The 21,198-nt window shown below is 37.3% G+C and overlaps 1 protein-coding gene across 14 annotated transcripts in view; it reads right to left on the reverse strand.

Annotated features, from left to right (window-relative positions):
* LOC135205265 (band 4.1-like protein 3) overlaps positions 1-21,198 on the reverse strand; it is a 141,702-nt gene that overhangs the window by 45,215 nt on the left and 75,289 nt on the right. For 12 of the 14 annotated variants that reach the window (XM_064235627.1, XM_064235628.1, XM_064235622.1 and 9 more), the window contains exons 2-3: positions 6,362-6,529; positions 3,353-3,592 (exon numbers count right to left, since the gene is read on the reverse strand). In XM_064235627.1, the coding sequence (XP_064091697.1) occupies positions 3,353-3,592; positions 6,362-6,529 (408 nt within the window). Of the gene's footprint in view, positions 1-3,352; positions 3,593-6,361; positions 6,530-9,451; positions 9,506-20,510; positions 20,731-21,198 lie in introns of those variants that run through there. The other 2 variants (XM_064235619.1, XM_064235623.1) reach the window with 2 other exon arrangements.

Consider the following 21,198-nt stretch of genomic DNA (forward strand, 5'->3'; position numbering starts at 1 on the left):
CCATTGTTAATCTTTTGCCGATGACAAGGCTAGTCTCCTTGAAGAGTCCACCAGATTCCGAAAAAATCTGCTTCGGCAGTGGTAGGGAGAGCTAGACCCAGTGATTCGGCACCCGTCTCGTACCAGATTCCCTTCTTTCCTGAAGTTTTGGAAGGGGGACAGGCAAAAGCGGTCTTCCCCCGCCCTTCTCCTTGGATTTTAAACCAATTTTCTACAATCGGAGGGAGCCTTATTCATGTTGGAAATGGGTTGGCTTCAATCTTAAAATGAATAAAGATGATGACTTCGAGGACCTTAGTGCTTGTAAACAAAAAGACCATCGGAGAAGGAGGAGGCAGTAGGGCTTAAAGAGTCCCCCAAACTCTTGAAAGTAAGAGGGCTGCCAGCGTCTTATTTAATCTGACAAGCCTGGGACCGAGGTGATCTTCCCGCCTCCGAAACTTCTTCCAAATCCAATTCACCATTTCCGCAAGAGGAATTGTTTTAATTTCTTTTTCAATAACGGAGATGAGTCTATTGCAACATCTGCCCCAACTCTCGCAGAAGACGACGACCGCCTGTGCGGCAAACTTGCGTCCTTACGAGAGGATAGGTTGATACCTGCAACACGAACCTTATCCTTCCTTTTTCCCTGGCAAGAGCGAACGGCCGCCTGTGCGGTGGCACCTTTCTCTCCTGTCAGAGGAAGGATGTCTCCTTCCTAATCAACTTTCCACGGAGCCCACCCATAATCCTGACAAGGGCAAAACGGGCCGCCTGTGCGCCACCTAAAGTCCCCTGTTCAGGTAAGGCTTATTTCCTTCCGAAAAGCTACACAAATCCGCCCTGGTTTAAACTGTTCTTTTGGAAGAAGTTCCGTAACAATTCTGGCGGGCCTGGATGGCAGGGCTTGTGGCTCATTGCGCCTGGTTGGCGCTTGTGCTCATTGGCGCCAGGCTTGGACGCTCGTGGCTCCTTTGCGCCAGGGTTGGCGCTCGTAGGCTCCTTGCGCCAGGTTGGGCGCTCGTGGCTTCCTTGCCGGCCAGACTGGCGGCTTCTGGCGGCATTTTTCGGTAGGGTGGCTCTTCCTGGCTCATATGGATCTTCTAAGCGCATCTGGCGCATTGCGCCAAAGGTTGGCAACTTTTGGCGGCATTCCTTCATACTATCCGAGGAGAAATCCGCAACTTTTAACGTTCGATTCCTTCTTTTTCTTCCCTTAGTTCTTTTTTATCGGAAAGGAAAGGTCCTATTTTTTTCTGGGAGTCTCCTTCGTAAAAATCCTTACTAAAAAAGCCGGAGAAAAAGCCGCTTTGTTTCCTGTACATTTTAGTAGGATTTTTGCAGCAAGCCATTCCTCTTTTATTTTCTTTTCCCGATTCAGGTGAAGGAGGTCTAGAAAGAGGAAGGGGAAACTCCGAATTTGGCGTTTAGGAAATTAACTTGGTTTTCTTCCTTTTTCGCATCGGAAGCTCCAATCGGAGAAAAGCTCAGGCCTTTGAATTCAAAGTTGGAGGCCTTCCAACTCCCTTTTTAAGGGGCATGACAGTTCATCAGAGCTTCCAGCCCCTTTAATTAGGCTGAAGAAATCTGAAGAACGAAAACACTGTTTTAGGATGCTTTTTCTATTTGAGCGATCCTTGGCAGTTCGGGTCGTCACAAGAATCTGCCGAGGGGATACGCCTGATCGTGGGGAGGGTTCTCCATAACCTCCGTAAGGCTTTTTGAATTCCATTCATCCCTCCTGGGCCTGTGAGCTTTGGAAGAGGTCTAGGCTGGGAGCGGGAGATGGAAGCTGATCAGAACGCAGCCCTCCACTGCACTAGGGACAACTTAAATCACTTATCAGTGGCTTACCTTGTAACGTTTGCATTTGACGTTACCATCCTTTGCAGTGCAAGCTTTTAAAGATACTGCAATTTCCGTTGCCTGGATTTGCAGTCTTAGTACAAGAAGGAAGGAAGAAGTACAGGTTTAGAGTTAGGTGTTAATTTTGATTGACTTGCCCGTTAGAAGAGACCTACTTAACGCTTCTGGAGGAAGCCTTCCCTAGCCCTATTCCAATATCCAATTTCCTTAAAATAGGAATTTAAAATTCTTCCATTTCTTCCTCCATTACAAACATACAACATTCATCACAGGTGGGTTAGATATTGAAGCTATTCATTCATTTACTACCCCGTTAACAAAACTGTGTGAGGATTCAACCCGAAGCATTTCCGGGTAGCCTCACCGATTGCAATCCCGTCACTTTACACTGTCTTCTAACCAGTAAAGCTAGAATCGCCGACCATTGAAGAAAAATCAAAAACCAAGTCCAAATAACAGTCCACGAAAAGAAGGTATGCCAAACCCAAAATCCAATACGTCACCAAAGAACCAACCGGCTTAGAAGATTAATAGCGATGAAAAAACCAACCGAAAAATGCAAATCAGGAGTAACAAACAACAATGTTGATGTCACGGCCGATAGAGAAAAATCTGACTTAGCAAAACGGGAATGATTCCTATTCCTGCCACCAGCGGCGGGGCGGTAGAATCACCTGACCTATCTGTAGAGTGTGCTGCGAAATTCGAATTTTTCTATTTTTCGGGGACGACGGAGTCCTATAGCTAAGTATATATCTGCCAGGTAAGTTGAATGCATAAAATCTGAATTTCCGGGTGGCAAAGGAGAATGCTCTGAACATGATTTTAATTTGAGATCCTGTTTTTTAGTATGTACGTACATAGGGTGCTGTGTGTACTACAACGTAATTAACCTACAGCAAGATAAAGGCTATGACTGGTGTCAAATGAATCACATTTTAATTACCTCAGACTATCGTTTCAGTCTTTCAAAAATTTCCAGTACGGCACAATTGCCACAATTTCAACCCCATTCCCTTTCCTACCTTTCATATTTTAAGCTTTTCAAACACTGTTATCCAACTTGTGAAGTCAGTCTACATTTTGGCATTACGAATGGAAGAGAAAAATGATGATGCATCTTTGTTTTATATGACAGTTACACATTTGTAAGAGCCAAGTTTCATATTTGCAATGTAAACATTTACAAATTTACAAGTTACCCTATTCTCCAACTAACAATATAAAATACTATGATTGAAGTTAGCTGTGCAATATCAGAAAATGAATTACTCAAATGTGTAGCAGCCAAAACCTGAAACAATAATTGCCTTACATCAGGAAGATTTGTTATGATATCATGAGAATCTATGTACAGAAAAAAATTTCAAAACATTCAGCAGAACCTTCCAAATGCATATTTTTCTAAACAGCTTTTGATACAGAAATGACATCATACCTGAAGGCACAGCTGGTATCCTGCATATTTTTCTAAACAGCTTTTGATACAGAAATGACATCATACCTGAAGGCACAGCTGGTATCTTGTGATGTCTTCTGCAAGTTGTGCTGGGTCTGGAGGATAGAACTTGACTTCAAAATTGAATTCCCAGGGTCCCTTGACTTGCTTGGAGATGCGTTTCTCAGGAGCAAGCCACGTCTTCGCGTTGTTGTGGTCGATGAAGCTGAGGCCAAAGTAGTCCTTTTCCAAAAGGTTGATCTGCTCAGCAACACCACACAACAAGTCCTCTCCCTTTGCCTTTTTCTGTAAATGAAAATAACCATTAACATTTAGCTCCAGGTCCAAAATTCATTCAAGAGAACTTCCTCCAATTGTAAATTTCAACAAGTGAAAGTGGTTCTCCAAAAGTAACACAAATAATTGTATTACACAATGCAAAATCTCTATAACATAAAACTTCAAGCCTATAGCTCAATCAAAACAATATTTTAACACAACTATAACACCATAAAACAAAAATAAGTCAACAATGAACAAACTTCACATCTTTTTGGACCATTTATGGGGCAACTTCCGCATTCCAAATCTTATTCTTAAGTCATACTTATAATGAACTTCCAGTCAATACAGACATCGTAATTGGCAATTTTAGGCGCTTATCGGCACCGATAAATGGATTTTGGCGCTGATAACTGGTTAATGGTATACCTCTGTTATATATGTATCAGTGCCAATGCTCTATTATCCGCGGCAATAACCAGAAATTGACGCATTTTGGCCCTTATCTCGGATCGCCGATAACCAGGAACTGCCTATATGCAGGGGGATCCCGAGTTACAGCGGCAACAACTTAACGGTGCTTTTCCCAGGTTACGATGGGTTCTGCTTACAACGTTCCGAGGTTAAGGCACTTCTCAATTATATTCATCAGACATTTCCAGGGTTACGACGCCTACAACGCTCATCTGGCAGATGAAATATGACACCATAAATGCAAAATAATCAATATTTGAAGGTTTTTTTGATGATAAATGCAATAAGAATGCAGTTTACATAGTTTTCAATGCACCCAAAGCATTAAAAGTAAGGTTGTCTTAAGATTTTTGATGATGTTCCGGTTTACAACGATTTTTGGCTTACGACGCGTCTCAACAACGGAACCCCCGTCATAACCCGGGGACTGCTTGTATATATTCATCAAGAATAGGTATCTAGTTACAGCACTGTTTAATGGCACTTACAAAAATACGTATCTAGTTAGAACAAGAAAACGCCGTTAAAGGTACTTATGGCACCAACGTTACAGCAGAAATAGACTTACAGTGGCCGCTAGAACGAAACCTTGCCATTAGTCGGGGAGTGCCTGTACAAGCCAACATATTTCTATACCTGCAGGGCTCACCCTATAGAATTTCTTTTTACTGTAATATTATTTATACAAAGTAGTTGAACCAAATAAATAAATCAAACATGATTCTCAAAAGGCTGACCACAAACATTCATTCTTATGATCAGTGAATTTTGAAGCCTGACAAAGTTAATGAAATTAGCGAGACGCTTGTTCTGGGTCAAGGATGGCTACGTATACTGTACATAAAAGAATATCACTTAAGCATTCATGTTTATGAAAAGCTCATCACAATGTTGTCTGACCCATTTTACAACTAATCACTGCAATTTTTAAAAACATGGTAGGTAATGGACTAAACATTTTCCCAATGGGGACTTCCTGTTCTCATTCGAACTGACTCTTTACATGGTGCAAGAATCGCCCTTTGTACTAACTTCACTGAAAAGATTTGATTATAAAATTAATGGTACTGTCTAATAAAAAGTAAAACAGGCTACCTAATTTCTGGTTCAGTTTACTTTGTAATTTCATGAATTTATCTTGAAACTCACATTTTCAAATATCACAGCTATTTTGCATCAGTCATGATAGTTAAGGAGGGAAGGAGAGGCTAGGCTATTAGTTAAAATGCATTTTGATTGTATTTTAAACATCAATAGCCCTGGTTGAAAATGAACTAATTACTATGGCTGGGCAATTGAATGGTTTACATCAATTACTGTGATGTGCAACCATTCAACATCTCTGTCTGTATGTTACTGTACAAAATCTGGGTTCTGGCTCCACATAGCTGTGCAGCACCAAGCCTAATTTTACATCTATTCCACTGGTCTCTTCTTCAGAGGCATGAAAAACAAATGTGTGTCTTACACGCGCACTTACAGAGCTTCACCTTAACCTCTCAGCAGGAGGAGGTGACAGAATACAGTGTCAATAAATCTGAAAGCAGGATGAGTCATAAACCTTGGAAAATGCAACCTTCACAACCACACAGTTACAAAATGAAAAGCCCCCAAGTGCTTATCTACAAGAAATATATGAATGAGAAGTAAAAAATGCTAATCTTTCATAAATTACAAATTACTCTAATATGTATATGTCCAAGCGTAAATGACACGTTAGTAAGTTAGAAGTTTACATAAAACACAAGGTCATAACTACACTAGACTTAGCAATAATGCAATGGTTTACAGGAGATCCTGTTTCTCTATTCATAATGGACACAGGTTTAGCAATATATTAACTACACCTGAATTTCTCTTTGTTTAACTGGACAAGGATCCAGCAAAGCCCAGCATTTACACTGGCTTCAGAATTCATGAAATAAGAATTTCTAGCTCTACCTTCATTATCAAAACCAGAACTCACTGAATGGAACAGAATGGAATGGAATATATGCACTGGGACCTATGAGGTCATTCAGTGTTGAAGAAAGGCAAATTGAGAGTAAAAGGTTATAATGGTGTAACAGGAGGAAAACCTCGCAGCCATACAATGAAACAATTGTTAGGAGAGAGTGGAAAGTATTACGGAAGAAAGAATATGAAGAGATACAGTAATAGGAATGAAAGTGCACTGCGCATGAGGTACACTGATGGCTTCAACTATCTATGGGGTTCATAATTTATGAAATTATGTTCTATAGGTCTACCTACATCACCAAACCTGAACTCAGTGAAAAAGATGATAAGTAAAGACAAAATCTCTGATGATCCACCCACCTCCACAGCTACTTCGCTCTCCGTGCCATCCAGGAGTTTGACGCGGGCAAGAACCATCTTGCCCCTCGGCGCCTTGGATGGAGATTTGCTTGGAGATCCCATCTTCATCTCCGCCCCAACCCCATTTTCACCCTTGCCCCCCTTCTCCTCCGGCATAGCTGCTGGTGCCTGTTGGAAAAATACGGAGAAATTAGACAGTGGAAATGAATGCGTTTTAACAATGGGAAATTTCCTCAATGCTCATTACTACACTAATACTATTCATCTTACATTTTCATACATTTTTATCTATTTATGAATGCACTTTTTCTTTTTCAATAAGTGAGGTCTCTTCTTTCTGTACTTCCATTTATCTCCTTACATCTCCCTAATGAACACCATAAGCATTCTTTGGAAGCTTGATTTTCAAGTCAGTGGCCCCTTGGGCTTGTTCTATATGAAATGGGGGTCATCTTATCAATAAATATAATCATAAGAATATGGATTTTGATTTACAGCAAAGTTTATAGCTTACAAAAGAATTACGTAATCAATATATTTGTGGATTTATCTCAAGGAATGTTTCCCTGCATTATTCGCGGGAAAATTCGCACATTTGCGGTATTTATCTATGAGAAATATTCACAAATTCCTGGGTTTTTTTTTATCAATTTCATCATAAAATGCAATTTTGTGATGAAACTATTAAAAAAACCAATATGAAAATTTTTAGTGTGTTTTTCTTGAGTTTTAACCAACAAAATAGGCTGTTTTTAGCATTTTTATAGGGGTTCCAAACATTCACGGGTTCTAACTATTCACGGGGGGGTCTGGTACGCATCCCCCGCGAATAAGGGGGGACCACTGTACGTACAGGATAATCATAAACGTAACCATCCCATAAGATACGACCAACACATATCTGTACAAAGTAAGTAAACGTCAATTCCAAAACCTTACCATTCCTCCTCTTTACCAATGCAATTTTAAAATGGCAGCCTTAACCACATTCCTTTTTACAGCTCAACATCTGAATTTTGAGAGATAAAAATTCTGAAATATCAAAATTTTCCATGTAATATGTATTTTTCTAAATTGCTATTCCTCAGTGCAAGCTGAAATAGTCACTGAAGCTTGGGAACAAGGTGATTCATTGAACGCAAGTGGGTGAAAGGGGAGTCCCCTACTCACCTGCCATATGCCAGCACTTTTCCCCTCAACATCATGGGCTGTATAGAAGAGTTGAAGTGGGATTACGATACAAAGCTCTAATTTATATACCTAAGAAAAATACAAATTGTCATCTAATTTTATACGTATTTGTTCCTAAGGAACTCCTGATTAACGTCACCTACGCAGGAGACTCACTCTCCATGAGGGAAGATAGTCTTTCTACTAATTGGTAAGATAAATCCCCTACTAAGGGTGCTAAACCAGAATAAGATTGTTTGTATTCCCACTCTGAGAAAACTTTGGACAACAAGAGCTTCCCAAATACAAAGGGAAGCACAAGTTGGAGGTTACCTAAAATCTGGGCCAATCATCCTCCTCAGCTGTAGTAGAAGACATGGTCAAGTCAGGTAGCAGCGTCGAAGGAGCATGACCAGGGCTCAATACCTAAGAATGACCACATCTTCTGCAAGTACCGCAGCAAAGAAGCCGAGAAAGCAGAAAGTAAGTCATGTTACACCAGAGAATAGGCTGTGGTTTCAACTGGGGAAAGCACGACACATGCACCTTGGTCGGTACAGTCTTAGTACATATGCTGGTCTGGTTACAGATCTTCTCATACATCCCGCAATCGAGTTAGGTGAAAATGAGCGGAGGGGACAGGAAAAAAGGCAAGGGAGTCCATGAGGAAGGAGCCAAAAAGATTCATCGGTATCAAGAGGAATCCTCCCTCGCCTGCCTAACCACCATTAACCAATCCAGTTTATGCGAGGGATACTCCTGCATAAAAGGCAACGGCTTCTATTTCTGTTGAAACAGATAAAGTATGTTAAATTGTACAATAATATATGAAACTAACTGCAAGGTACCTAGTAGTATATACATATGGAATACACCATTGTTTCTTTTTATTTTCCCTTGCATTTTTAAGTGTACGTACACAGAGCAGATCTCCAACAATAATTTCTTGTTTTAATTAATTTAATGATAAATTTACCCCTAAAATTTTTTTTTAACTAAAACCATTGCTGTGAAAATTTTTTATAGCACCTCTCATCATAAAGTACAAATTACTTCGCTATAATTCCTTCACTTTTGCAAACTTACAGAAAGCAAAGTGCTTTGCAGTCTCTGTCAGAATACTATACGCAGTTTCTGTGTTTAGTGTTAGTTTTCAGGCAATTAGTGGTTTGAAAACAAAACAACGACAATTTTACAATATAATACATGAACCCAAGACTTCGATAAGAAATAACAATGACAGTTCCCTCGTTAACCAAACATCAACGCCACACCATCAATCAAAATAAAAAGACTGGTTTAATCTAAATATTAATAGAACATCAAACACTGGAATACCTCCCACTTATTCATGAACACATACTAGCTTCGTTAACATTTTCATATATCAACCCTTTCGCTTAAAAACATGTACGTACTACTCCCAATAATCTTACTTCCACATCCATTTTAAAGATGTAAAACTGGGGGTTGAAAAATATGACAATTCTGAATTTTCTAGCTGATAAAGGGTTAGTTTCATGAATGCTGTTCTACTGTAAATATGGAGAGCAATAGTAGTAATTTTCTTTGATTACAAGCATCAATCTAGAATTACAAAAATTAAGACCAGATATTACAAAACTGTGTAAATATAACCTCTCTGGAAACCTACCTAAACGGTTATATTCGTAATTCAAAATAAAACCAGTATTCAACCTCACTCACGACTAACCCATGCAGTTAAAATACTAGTCACAAAATAAACACCGCTGAAAACCAGGGTTCTGTACGAAGGCTTTCAGAGTTAGTCAATCTTAAATCTGAAGATTAAAAGAGGGGTTAAACCTTCAATCTTGCAGATTACAAAAAATAATGATATTAGCATCAATTTCATGCCTGGGAAAACTGTTTTTGAGTCAAACCACATAGTGGACTCACTGATAAACACCCCATGGTGGCCGGTGATTGGTCCCACTGAAGTTGGCCCCAAAACTGTGGATAAAAACCAATTAAAAGTCTGATCCATCAATTCGCAATGAAGACTACAGGTGCATTCTTTGATGAAGTGCCTACTAAAAGAGTATACCTCAGTTTTGACAAGTCAGAAAATGAACATAAACATTGGTGATGGTTTTATAAAAAACGTGTTCTCAAACTATCTACTAGATGCAAAATTTAGTAGCACTATTCTATGTATGTACTGATTTCCTGCGCGTAAAAAAAAACAGTAGTACATAATTTCGCTTAATATACAAACACTCTTAGGAAAATAACCAAAAAAATTACCTGTACTTCCCCCCCCCCCTTAATTTTAAAAAAATAAGCAGGCTGCAATCAACATGTGATTTAGACTTCATACAATACAAAAAAACTCTGGCAAATTATTCCCAACAAAAAAAATCACATATTTACCTACTAAACCAGCAGCAGAAGTATCTTTGAAGTGGTATATTAAGTTGTTTTGATTACAAATAAAAACTAACCCCTGAGAAATTTTTCACCCCTTAAATTTATAAATTCACACACTTTAAAAAAGCACTAAATGAAATTTCTGAAAGCTAGCATCTCAAACCAATCTAAATATCCCACTAGATCTCTCTCTCTCTCAATACATAGCAGGGTAAGATTTTAGTCGTATGATAATAGCAATCCTGCAAGTTGTCCTTTGCATAGCAATGTGCAATTTACAGGGAACTCAGGACAAGTATAAAAACCAAACACAGAGAAATTACTCTGAATTATGTATACTATGACATAGCACCCTTCAGGTAAAATAAAAAAAAATGCAAGACACAAAATAAAATCATTCCCATACCATCAAAAATACATGACTAGGATCTACCAAATGTCAAAATATATAACACAAACTCTGCCTATGTGTACGTACTGTACTACTGTACTGCTTCTCACATTCTTTGAATCTCAAAAACTAAAATGGATGCATATGACTTCAAAGAAATTATCAAAACCAACTACGAATATACAATTCACAAAGGTGGCACTCCTACATGAATTAGCTTGCAGTTCAAAATGAATAATGCACTAAATCCTGGGAATACTAGCTGCAATGCTCATTCATTTCTAGCAGCAGACAGATAGACAGACAGACAGACAGACACAGGGCCTCCATACAAGCGAGGCCCCAAGTTCTCGCTCGGCAAAACCATTCGAACGGATGCCTTTCTCTCACCCTTCTCCAAAACGTAATGGCATCAAGAATGAGATTAATTACAACATACTCCAATTCTATGAAAAGCTAAACCACAAATAACTTTCAACATTTCTCTAAGACGTGTCAACTTTTTCTGACGTGCAAAAATCGGAACTGTGTTGGGGAGGGAAAAAAAAAAAAAAAAAACAAAAAAAAAAAAAAAAAAAAAAAAAAAAAAAAAAAAAAAAAAAGTTTCCCAGACGAAACCAACATACAAAAACCAAAACAAACAAGAAGCACAATACACAACCATTACTTGTCAACTCTTTTGACAGTCTACAAGCGTTGCAAATGTAAACAACCAGTTAACATGACACTTGAACAGCCATTCAGAAAGTTACATTCTATTCTTGCCTATTATTGCTCGGGATATCTCTATGTATACTTTGTTATCACTGGTCATATCAGATAAAAAACCCCAACTTTGCAGCTAAAAGATTGGGTCAGTTTCACATCAAATATTTTATAAATCTTTTGTTATGCTGATTGTATCAAATGTGTATGAGAGAGAGAGAGAGAGAGAGAGAGAGAGGAGAGAGAGAGAGAGAGAGAGAGAGAGAGAGAGCTGTATTTTAGTTCTCTTGATACAAGAGAAAGGTATACAATAACAACAGAAAATATACAATAATTCATTTGATTATCCCCTCTAATCTCCCGGTCTATTATTGCATTTCAACACTACTATAGGGCACAGTATTTAATTTTTATTTTTCCAATAAAATGAATGGTACTATACACACTACTTGTTTACTAATATGTACATTACAAAAACAGCACTACGATCAAGCATAGTCAAGTTTCAGTTTATTACCAAACACTTGAACCACTCTTGGCTACTGAACACCAAATTTCATAGCATAACAGAAATAAAAACAATCCCAAATGGATAACAAAACTTTAAAATTCTTAAGAGAGAGAAATAAATCAACATGACTGCCAGACACACCATTCTCAAACCACAAATGACGACGGTTCAGGGTTCCAGCAAAGAACGGAGGAAGCAGCCGACTAAGTGACTGTTTGCACCCTTTTTACAAATCATGGGATTTTACTTGGCTCTTTAACTGTTCAGGGAAAACTTTAATCCAAATAAACTCCGCTCTTTCAATGCAAACTATGTTTTCACCCAGATGTTCTGTTTCAAACGCTGGTATAAAAAAGAAATTTTATCTATAAACATACTTTGCATCCAAAGAAACATTAAAATTAATCATAATTTTTAAAAAATTCATTAAGCACAAATTCTGAAAAATAACTTTCATTACCAAAATAAAAATGCAATGCCACCTTCCCTTACGACTGCTATGCGAAAAGCAACTACTATAGAGAAAGGGATTCATAATACTGCAGTCTTAATAAAAAAAATGGCTCATACATAATATGAACAGGGCTGCCTCAAACCACCAAGAAGTTCCCATCAAAACTTAAAAATTATGAACAAAGGTTTATTGAGCTTCATTACATTCAGCACACAGTTTTTACAACCTGTACGCTATTCAGCAAGGACCCAGGAGACTTGCTGAACAAGCTTAACCAGTCTGCCTACTTTTCAACACCATGCAGTAACACTCCACAGTCATGAAGTCTGCTAGGGTGTTCATTACATTGAACCTACTGCCACAGAGATCTTTTAGAATATGGACAGACCATTGGAACTGATGTCATCCTACAATGCAAATATATAATTGTGACAACTGTAAATTTATAGAGATAATCTTTGACATTCTTGTACTGTCAATGAACAGATTTCATATCTAGATTGGTAATACAATTGATCAATTTATCAACAACATATCACACACCACACCCATGCATTTTGAAAGAATGCTGATATATATAAAATGGACTTGTCTCACAAAAATGGATTCCATCCCTTTCACACTTCAACACAACCAATCATGAGGGCAGACAATTTCCCAAGGACCTCAGTATATCCTTGATACCAGGATATCACAGCCCTTATGACCATCCAATATACAGCTATAAACATACAAAGTATTCAATGGAACGTAAATTGACACCAATTTACATCAAGTGTTGAGAGAGAGAGAGGAAAGCAACTACAGTACAATCAAAGGAAAGGGACTAATATTAACAGATTCTTATCATATCATCTATCTATGCTTTGTGATTAACAGTGGGAAGGAACGTCAAGATATCACGCCACAAAACCAAAACGACGTGAATGAATTTGACAGGTCACGTTATGAACACAGCATTCAAGGAAATCATGCTAAGGGTATGTAGTATTATACAGTAAAATGTATTTGAAGCAAACGAAAACACCTGGAAAGAAATCTTGCTAATGTTTATGTATAACAGGCATTTTGAAGCAAATGAAAACAAGGAGAGATCTGAAGCAAGTTATGATAAATAAACATCAAGAAATGGGAATTATGTTTAAAATACTTCTATACTGTACTAAATACTTCCTTTCTCTCTCCTCTCTCTACTCATCAATTTCCTGACTTTTTTTTTCCTTAGAAATATATAAAGGAGAAAGTTTCTTTCATCTGAGAGGGCGTATCACAATAAGAATGGTCATTGTCTGGACTCTATTTCCTGTTAAGACTGGAATGTCATCTGATCAGTGTCCATTTCCCAGCTTTGTGTTATATGTAAAAGAATGATGACAAATGCCAGCAAAATAGTGATCTCTCATTCAACATCTCCATAATTCTTGACTATGAAAAGGTGCCAGCAAAATAGTCATCTCTCATTCAACATTGCCACAATTCTCGACTATGAAAAAGTACATTACTACGCATAATAATGGTACAAAATACTCTTGCTACATTCTCCCGATTCATTTGCTTTTTGAGAACAATATGGAAGAACAGATAAAAGCAGAAACTGTCTGGACATATTGGTCACGTAGATGTTTGGATTCTAATGCGAAATCGATATCTGATCTTTCGACAGATAAGTGGGAGGCACCATCCACTTGCTAAATCAAGTAACGAATACTTTTTTTTATGAGCAAAAATATGGTGACAATTAAAGTGCTATTGTGACACATGACACTGCTTTAAAACTAACTCATATAACTCAAAACAATATGCTATATAAAACAGAAATTAAAACACATTATCACCAGTAATAAAAATTAATTCTAAACAGTAGTACAGTATAATACGGAAATGACTAACAATTGATTGGCTCCACTAATAATATCAAAATTGCACCAATCAAAGTTAATAATCAGGCTACTCATACTGTGGAACTAACCGTTATCAAAATATGTCACACTACTAATTACTTGCACTGAAAATTATGGTATGGTTATGCAAATTCCTGAATGATAAAACTGAACAGGAAAAATGATTAAGTAGCTAATTAACCAAACTTGACAGTAATAGCATAGCCTATATAGTACCTCTGATAGTGGCCACATACAAAATATACTGCACCGAGCAATAATTATAGAACTGCTTAGTTCATGATTTCCTTACAGATGGAAATCAAAACAAAATGCAAAAAAGTAACGGCCACAACTGTGATTCCCTTTGCCCCAATGGATGTTTTTGCTCCACCAAAAATAGTTAAGAGGTTTGACAGTCTCATTCTATTGCGTTTTAGCCCTCCCATCTTAGGAAATTTACTTGAATTTGTAGTTGTTAAACATAATGAAACTAAAACTCCCATCCTCCAAGAAATAAAAATAGTACATAAAGGATTTTTTTACAGACTATCTTAGCAAAACAGATTGTTCATTGTGTCCAATCAGTCCCAGTTTCACTCCTTTTGCCCTGACTTTCTCCCTGTTCCCCTCAATGCAAGTAAATTACTTCAACTTTACCCTTTCCTAATATTGAATCCTCGCCTGAACTACAACTCCAGGTTCATGCAATAAGTATCAAAAGACACTATACTCAGCCATCAGCTTACATGACTTGCTTCTTACAGTGTAACATCTAGAAAGCACTGTCAATTTATTGCATAATGTCATGCTGACTCTCTCACTCTCATACGTAAACATACATAAATATCCTGGCCGATCAATAAGACTTAGTCGAAAAAGATGTGTAATGCTGGTGGAAAAGACCTTTTTTGACCATTTCACATTTCTATTTGTCTAAACATAAACTTTTGTGCAAATGCAGAACTATAAAATATCTAAACTCATCAGATGTTTACATCAAAATCTGATGACGACTCATAGTCATTCCAAAGGTTAATCATTCATATTGCAAAATACTACTCAAAAGCAAAAAGTACCTAAGGAGTTCACTTCCTCCAATTTGTTTCTGTTAAGAATTCAGTACTAAACATGATAAATTACAAAAGCCTACTTGCACACAAATTCTGATTATGTACAGTACATATTTCTTTTGTATTGTGTTGCATCTGCCACAGCTTCAAACATCCTTTGGGATGTTCCAGGTGGCAAATGAACAACGTCGTTATGACATGGAAGCACCTAACATCAAAGTTCACAACCTGACACACACAACATCTGGAAACAAATAGCCTATGAAACGGAAACATCTCTTCAAGGCAAAGAAAACTCAAGCTGTGGACAAAATGGGTAGACGGCACAAAAGACATATAAAAAGAGGCCTACGCTGTTGCGATTTCATGTGGCTTACTGACGAAGCTTGTAAGGTTTCTGATCTCTACCGAGTTCAGGAGATTAGTACTGACCAAAAGGATGAAAACTTTCAACAAATTCCAACGAACTAAACCAGACATGTTGTGTAAACATTCTCTTTACCTCCTCTTACTACTCCCTAATGAACACCATATTCTTTGGAAGCTTGAATTTCAAGTCAGTGGCCCCTTTGGTGGACTTGTTCCATATGAATAGGTATCATCTTCTGAATAATATATAATAAAAATAAATATAGTACAGTACATCAATATGCTGCATACTCTATTGCAACCAAAAGCATATCTTTTTACTTTAAAAAAAAACTTGCAGTAAATGCCATATATATTCATACCTGATGAAAATGAACAAGTTAACATTTTTACATAGTATTCTCTTTGCTGGGTCCAATGACACTGATCTACAATAATCATCTTCCTCTACTATAGTGTTAATGATTATTAAATTTTGACCAAAAACAGTCTGCTCAACAAGTTGACTAATTGATCCACTTTGTTTAGAATTTACTTACGCATATGACTGCCACCATCATAAGCTACTAGACGCATAAGCTAACAAAGTCCTAATCAATATTAAAAATAACATGAAAATGCTTTAAGGTTGGATATCTTTATACAATCTTCCCACTAAGCCAAAACACTTTTGACTGAAAGACAAACAAAGCAAGCACTAGCCGCCACGTAGGAGGATGTTTACCTAAGTATGTGACATTTCAAACCACAAACTTTTGTGACAATGGAAACAATAGAGCCTGGAATGCCAAAGACTTCCAGTTTGGTTTACGTCTCCTTCCGAGAAGAGTTTTCAAGAATGTGGTTTCCTTTGCATGAGCGTATTATTGTAAAATAAAATAAAAAATTCTGTGATTGAAAATAACATTTACAGTGAATTTCAAAATATCACGAAGGCACTGGGGCTCAACAATATGACGACAATATAATTCTGAGGGAGGGGCACCTTCTGTTTTCAAAGCTACTTCCCAAATACAAATTGCTGCTAACCATCTGGAAACATACTAACAGAGCATTCTATAAATCTCTTGTGCTTTTTGTTTATCTTGACACATAGAAGACATCTCTCTCACGCCTAAATGGTTATGCTCAGAAGAATTTGTAGGTATACGGATGCATTTTTGAGATCTTTATATGTAGATAAAACACACGTAAAGCTGCCCAAAACAAAACATATTCTATAAGAAAGACAAATCATCTTGCACATACAGTATATAACACAGCATTTGTCAGAAACTTAAAAGTCCCACATATTTGACTAGATTTATCATTCTTTAAATATGTAGTGCTAAATCAAGATGGTAAATTCACCGAGTCAAGCTGATAATCTTTTTACTGTTACAGAATAACTTTTCCTAGTAATACATCTTAAAACAATTTGTATTGTCAATTCTCAAAGCAAAAGATGCACATTCAACTGTGTACTGTCAACTGTCGAACCAAAAGATGAGCAGACTTAAACACAAAACCAATCGTAAAAAAACTACAGAAACAAAACAAGAGACCACCATTGTCATCAATCATAATAAAGATATCACTACTGAAATGGCAATATACCTACACTGTACTATATGAAATTAGACGTACGTCAAGCCAACTTAATTTCAGCGTACAGCTATAAAAATGAAAATAGTAAACACATTTAACCAACACCTCTGCTTCACTCTATATGCAAACAAGGCTGTTTCCCTGACCAACATCTTTCCTGAATCAATACAAATGCAAATAAGGTTGCTGTCAAATTAAAGTATATATAGTAGCCAACAGGGAATTTGATACATTAGCGCTGTATTTTTTAGGAATCTTCAAGTCACCAGGAGTATTAATTTTTAGAGGAGCTTTTCTTAAAGAATTTGTTCTTCCATAGAATAACTTGTTTTATTTTCACATTAAAATGTGTCTTGGTGTCAAAAGCCCTTCTCCAATGAATTATTGTGTTGCATGCCAACCATTACATACGTAAATTGTTTCAAAACGTGAGTAAATTTAGAATGAAGTTCTTACCAGAAGAATACTTTCAGGATCAACTTTTCACAAAAATACCAAAATTAATACCAATACTACTGTACAATCTGACTTATTAATAATCTAATTATTAATCCACAGCCAAAGTCACTGATACGTGGAATATAATTCTTTTGAGATATGGCGTCTATAAAATTTAATCTCCCCACCATATCACTGAAATTTACAGTATAACGTTCTAAAAACGGGTTATCTCAGTCAATTTCTATATGCAATACAAAGCACACGTTCTTCATATTTTAAGAAATGGGACAAAATTATGAATTTCACACTGGGTTCAAGTGGAAATGCTATGGGAGCCTTCTTTCGCACTTAAGACTTATACATGGATACAAATAATGTATACTAAAATATACTATATGATTTGATATGCAAAGTTATATACTGTACATACATAATCTCCCTCAACATCATTTGCACAGTTCTTGTATACCAAGATATTTACTCAAGTGACTACATATTTCTGAATTTAATTCTTAAAAATTTATCAATATAAATTAAAGCCAGGCCAATCTGTGAATTTACTTCTAACCACACCTGAAAATCTCTTCATTTCAACAATGAGATGGCGTAGTGTAATGATGATATAATACTCAATCACTCAGAAAAACGTCACTAATTTCTCTGAACACAAACTTAAAATTATCCTGTTTGTTTTCATGTCTCTATAATTACCAAGAGTACGTAATATTATTGATCAAAAATAACATTCCCCACTAACCGATAAAATACTTCTCCTTTACAGTTTTTACTATTATGTCAACCAATCATGTGATTCCATTAATGTTTTATCTGCAAGGTAGTGTCACTGCCATCAATTCTAAATGCATCAATGACGTATACACAAAAAATAAACATGCAAAACGGAGTAAAAAAGATGAGGCAATGATCTATGAGTCAAGAAGATGAAGCAATGATCTACGAACATCATTAAATTCCTAACCGAACCTGCAGGCAAGTTTATACGTTCATACATTCATGAACTTCAAATAACACCACATCTCTATTTCAGTAGGAATGTCGACATTGGGCTTACTGAATTCGATTAGACTTCATTCATCACTGGTATGACACTCATAGTTCAACAGTTGATAAGGTGATAACCCTTGGGTTTTAGTTCTCATATGCTACGTTACTTATTCAAATGTTCCCCCACCAATACCAACTCAACCTTATCATTTACGATGATAACCTAGGCTAGCCTAATAACCTTTTCTGAAGGGTATGCATTAACAACAAAAATCTAGGCTAGCCTGATATCCTTTTTTCTTGTGCGAACTGACGTTTATTTATAGTTTTGCTGGTATGAATGTTGAAATATGAACAAAACCAGTTACTATCTCGGTAACGGAAAACTTCGCTATGGATTTTGTTGAGCTTTTTGTGGTAGCATAATAAAAACTGAAAAAAAAAACTTGAATATAGAGAACAGTTATTAACTAAATAGAAAAAAAAAAACCATTTTGATACTAAGACCAGGTATTACAGATAAAATATAAAGTATTTTCATAATACATTAGCCTAATCAGGCTGATAAATACTGTCTACATAAATATACAAAAACGAGCAAACTACAGCAGACGATATGTGACGAATTCTCTTCCTAGCCTAACCCAAGAAAAAGCTGTCGGATTCAGGCGCTAACTAAAATAATCAATGAAGTTCTGTTCGAGTTCTAGAAACTCCCATTTTCGAGCAGACGGTTAGACTACATCTATGGTACTCGTGCATGCTCGAGGCCTAGCCTAGCCTAAGATTTAACGAAGGAGGATACGCAGGCCTATTTTTGTGGCGTTTGTACATTAGTCTTTTCCTTTTGCTTTGTACAAAACCTGATAAAAAAGTAGATTATTGTAGATATATCGTCTGGTTCTATATAGTACTCGTATAGTCTTGCCCTAGGTAGGCCTAGCTATGTCAACCGTCGTCCAATAGACTTTGCAGTCGTAGTTTTCAATATGAAGTCTAAAATATGATAAAAAAGATATATTATTGCGTAAAATATTAGCCGATTCCAAATAGTAGGCTTATATAAGGTCTTGGCCAACGGTCGTCCATACGACCCATGAACTACCATTGGCATAAGGTTTTCATTTCAGTCTAGGGGGGAAATAATTAATTTAAAAAAAAGGTATTTTAACCCCCTGGCCTCTATAGAGGAGAGGGAGAACTGTTGACAATTGCAACTTGCTCACATGTCCTAAATCTCAAATGTGGGATTAGGCCTCTTTAGGCAATTAATCATTAATCATCATATTTAATTGTTTTTTGTTTATATGGTGTATTTTGTTTGTGCTTACGATAATTAAATCTTCAAAAGTCTTATGTTGTATTGATATGGTTGAACGAGACGCCCTTCTAGCACGGAAACCGATAGGCCTAGTTCCAGAACTAGATGTATTAATCCTTAATTTTTACAAAATTATTTTATAATTTAAGTTCTGGAACATCTTCCAGTCAGTCTTGGGACCGACTTGAGACCAGAAGAAGCGAATAAGAGGTAAAAGGAGATGGAGGAGGAAGACGTTGTGACCATCTTGCACGGAAGCCCTAGAGCTAGTTCCAGGACTAGAGACGAAAATCTTTAATTATTCCATAATTCCGGTCCTGGAACATCCTCTAACTGGTCTTGAGACCGACTTGAGACCAGAAGAAACCAGGAAGAGGTTAAAAGAAGAGATGTGACCTTCTTGCACGGAACCCCAAGACCTAGTTCCAGGACCGGAGATCTCAATCCTTAATTATCACATAATCCCGGTCCTGGAACATCTTCCAGTCGCTCTCGAGACCGACTTGAGACCAGACGAAGAGAGGAAGAGGTAAAAAAGAGAGGAAATATGAGGAAGAAAGAGAGAGAGAGACCATCTTGCTAGGCCTAGTGGCCGACCCAGAGGGGCGCGGCGGCGGCGGCGACTTAAGACTTCAGAAACCGAATTTCGGTCCTGGAACCTCTTCCAGGACGCTGCTGTAACCTGGAGGAAGGAGGAGAGAGGCGTTATTCATCAGGGATAACGATACGAGCCCCGTTCTGGAAAATCTGGAAGTTAAAATCTGAAAAAGAACTGAGGAGGAGGAGGAGGCGCCCATCCCACTCTGGCTCACTCGCTCTCACTCTCTTCGTTTCGACGTCATTTAACTCACCTAAGGCGTCGTTAATCTCCCTAAATCCGCCCGGAATCACTTGCTGTAAATCCAATCTCCTTCTTTAGCACTCAGGGACGATTCATAAATCCCCCAGGGGGGAATAAAATAAGAGAAAATACGAACTTCTTTTTCAAATCACTTCCATCAACCACGACGCACTCGAGGCTTCGCCTCCACTGCACCGACATGAGTTTACGAATGCTCTCTGTCTCTCTCTCTCTCTCTTTCTCACTCTTTCTCACTCTCTCTCTCTCTCTCTCTCTCTCTTCTCTCTCAGGGTGTCTGTGTTCCTCCGCCGGCTATCTCTCTCTCTCTCTTTCTCGGTTGGAGGTTATTTTTCCGCTTTTATGGACAGTTTTCTTTCGTTTTTTTATGGTCGGCCTAATTTTGATAGCGAATGATCTAAATTTATTGTTAAAATTTGATTTTTTCGGTCTCTCTCTCTCTCTCTCTTATTTATCTATTCCTCTCTTTTTTATATTTTCTATCTCTCTCTCTCTCTCTTTCTCACTTTTATGTCATATATTCGCTTTTATGGGTAATTTTCTATAGTTTTTTTAGTCGGCAATGGCCGGTTTGGATTGCCAGGATAAGTCTAATTATTTCATTAATTTGATTTTTAGGGCCTCTCTCTCTCTCTCTCTCTCTCTTTCTCTTTTTTCTGTTTCTATCTATCTATCTATCT

This window comes from Macrobrachium nipponense, chromosome 49 (assembly GCF_015104395.2).
Source record: "Macrobrachium nipponense isolate FS-2020 chromosome 49, ASM1510439v2, whole genome shotgun sequence".
Classification (NCBI taxonomy): Eukaryota; Metazoa; Arthropoda; class Malacostraca; order Decapoda; family Palaemonidae; genus Macrobrachium; species Macrobrachium nipponense.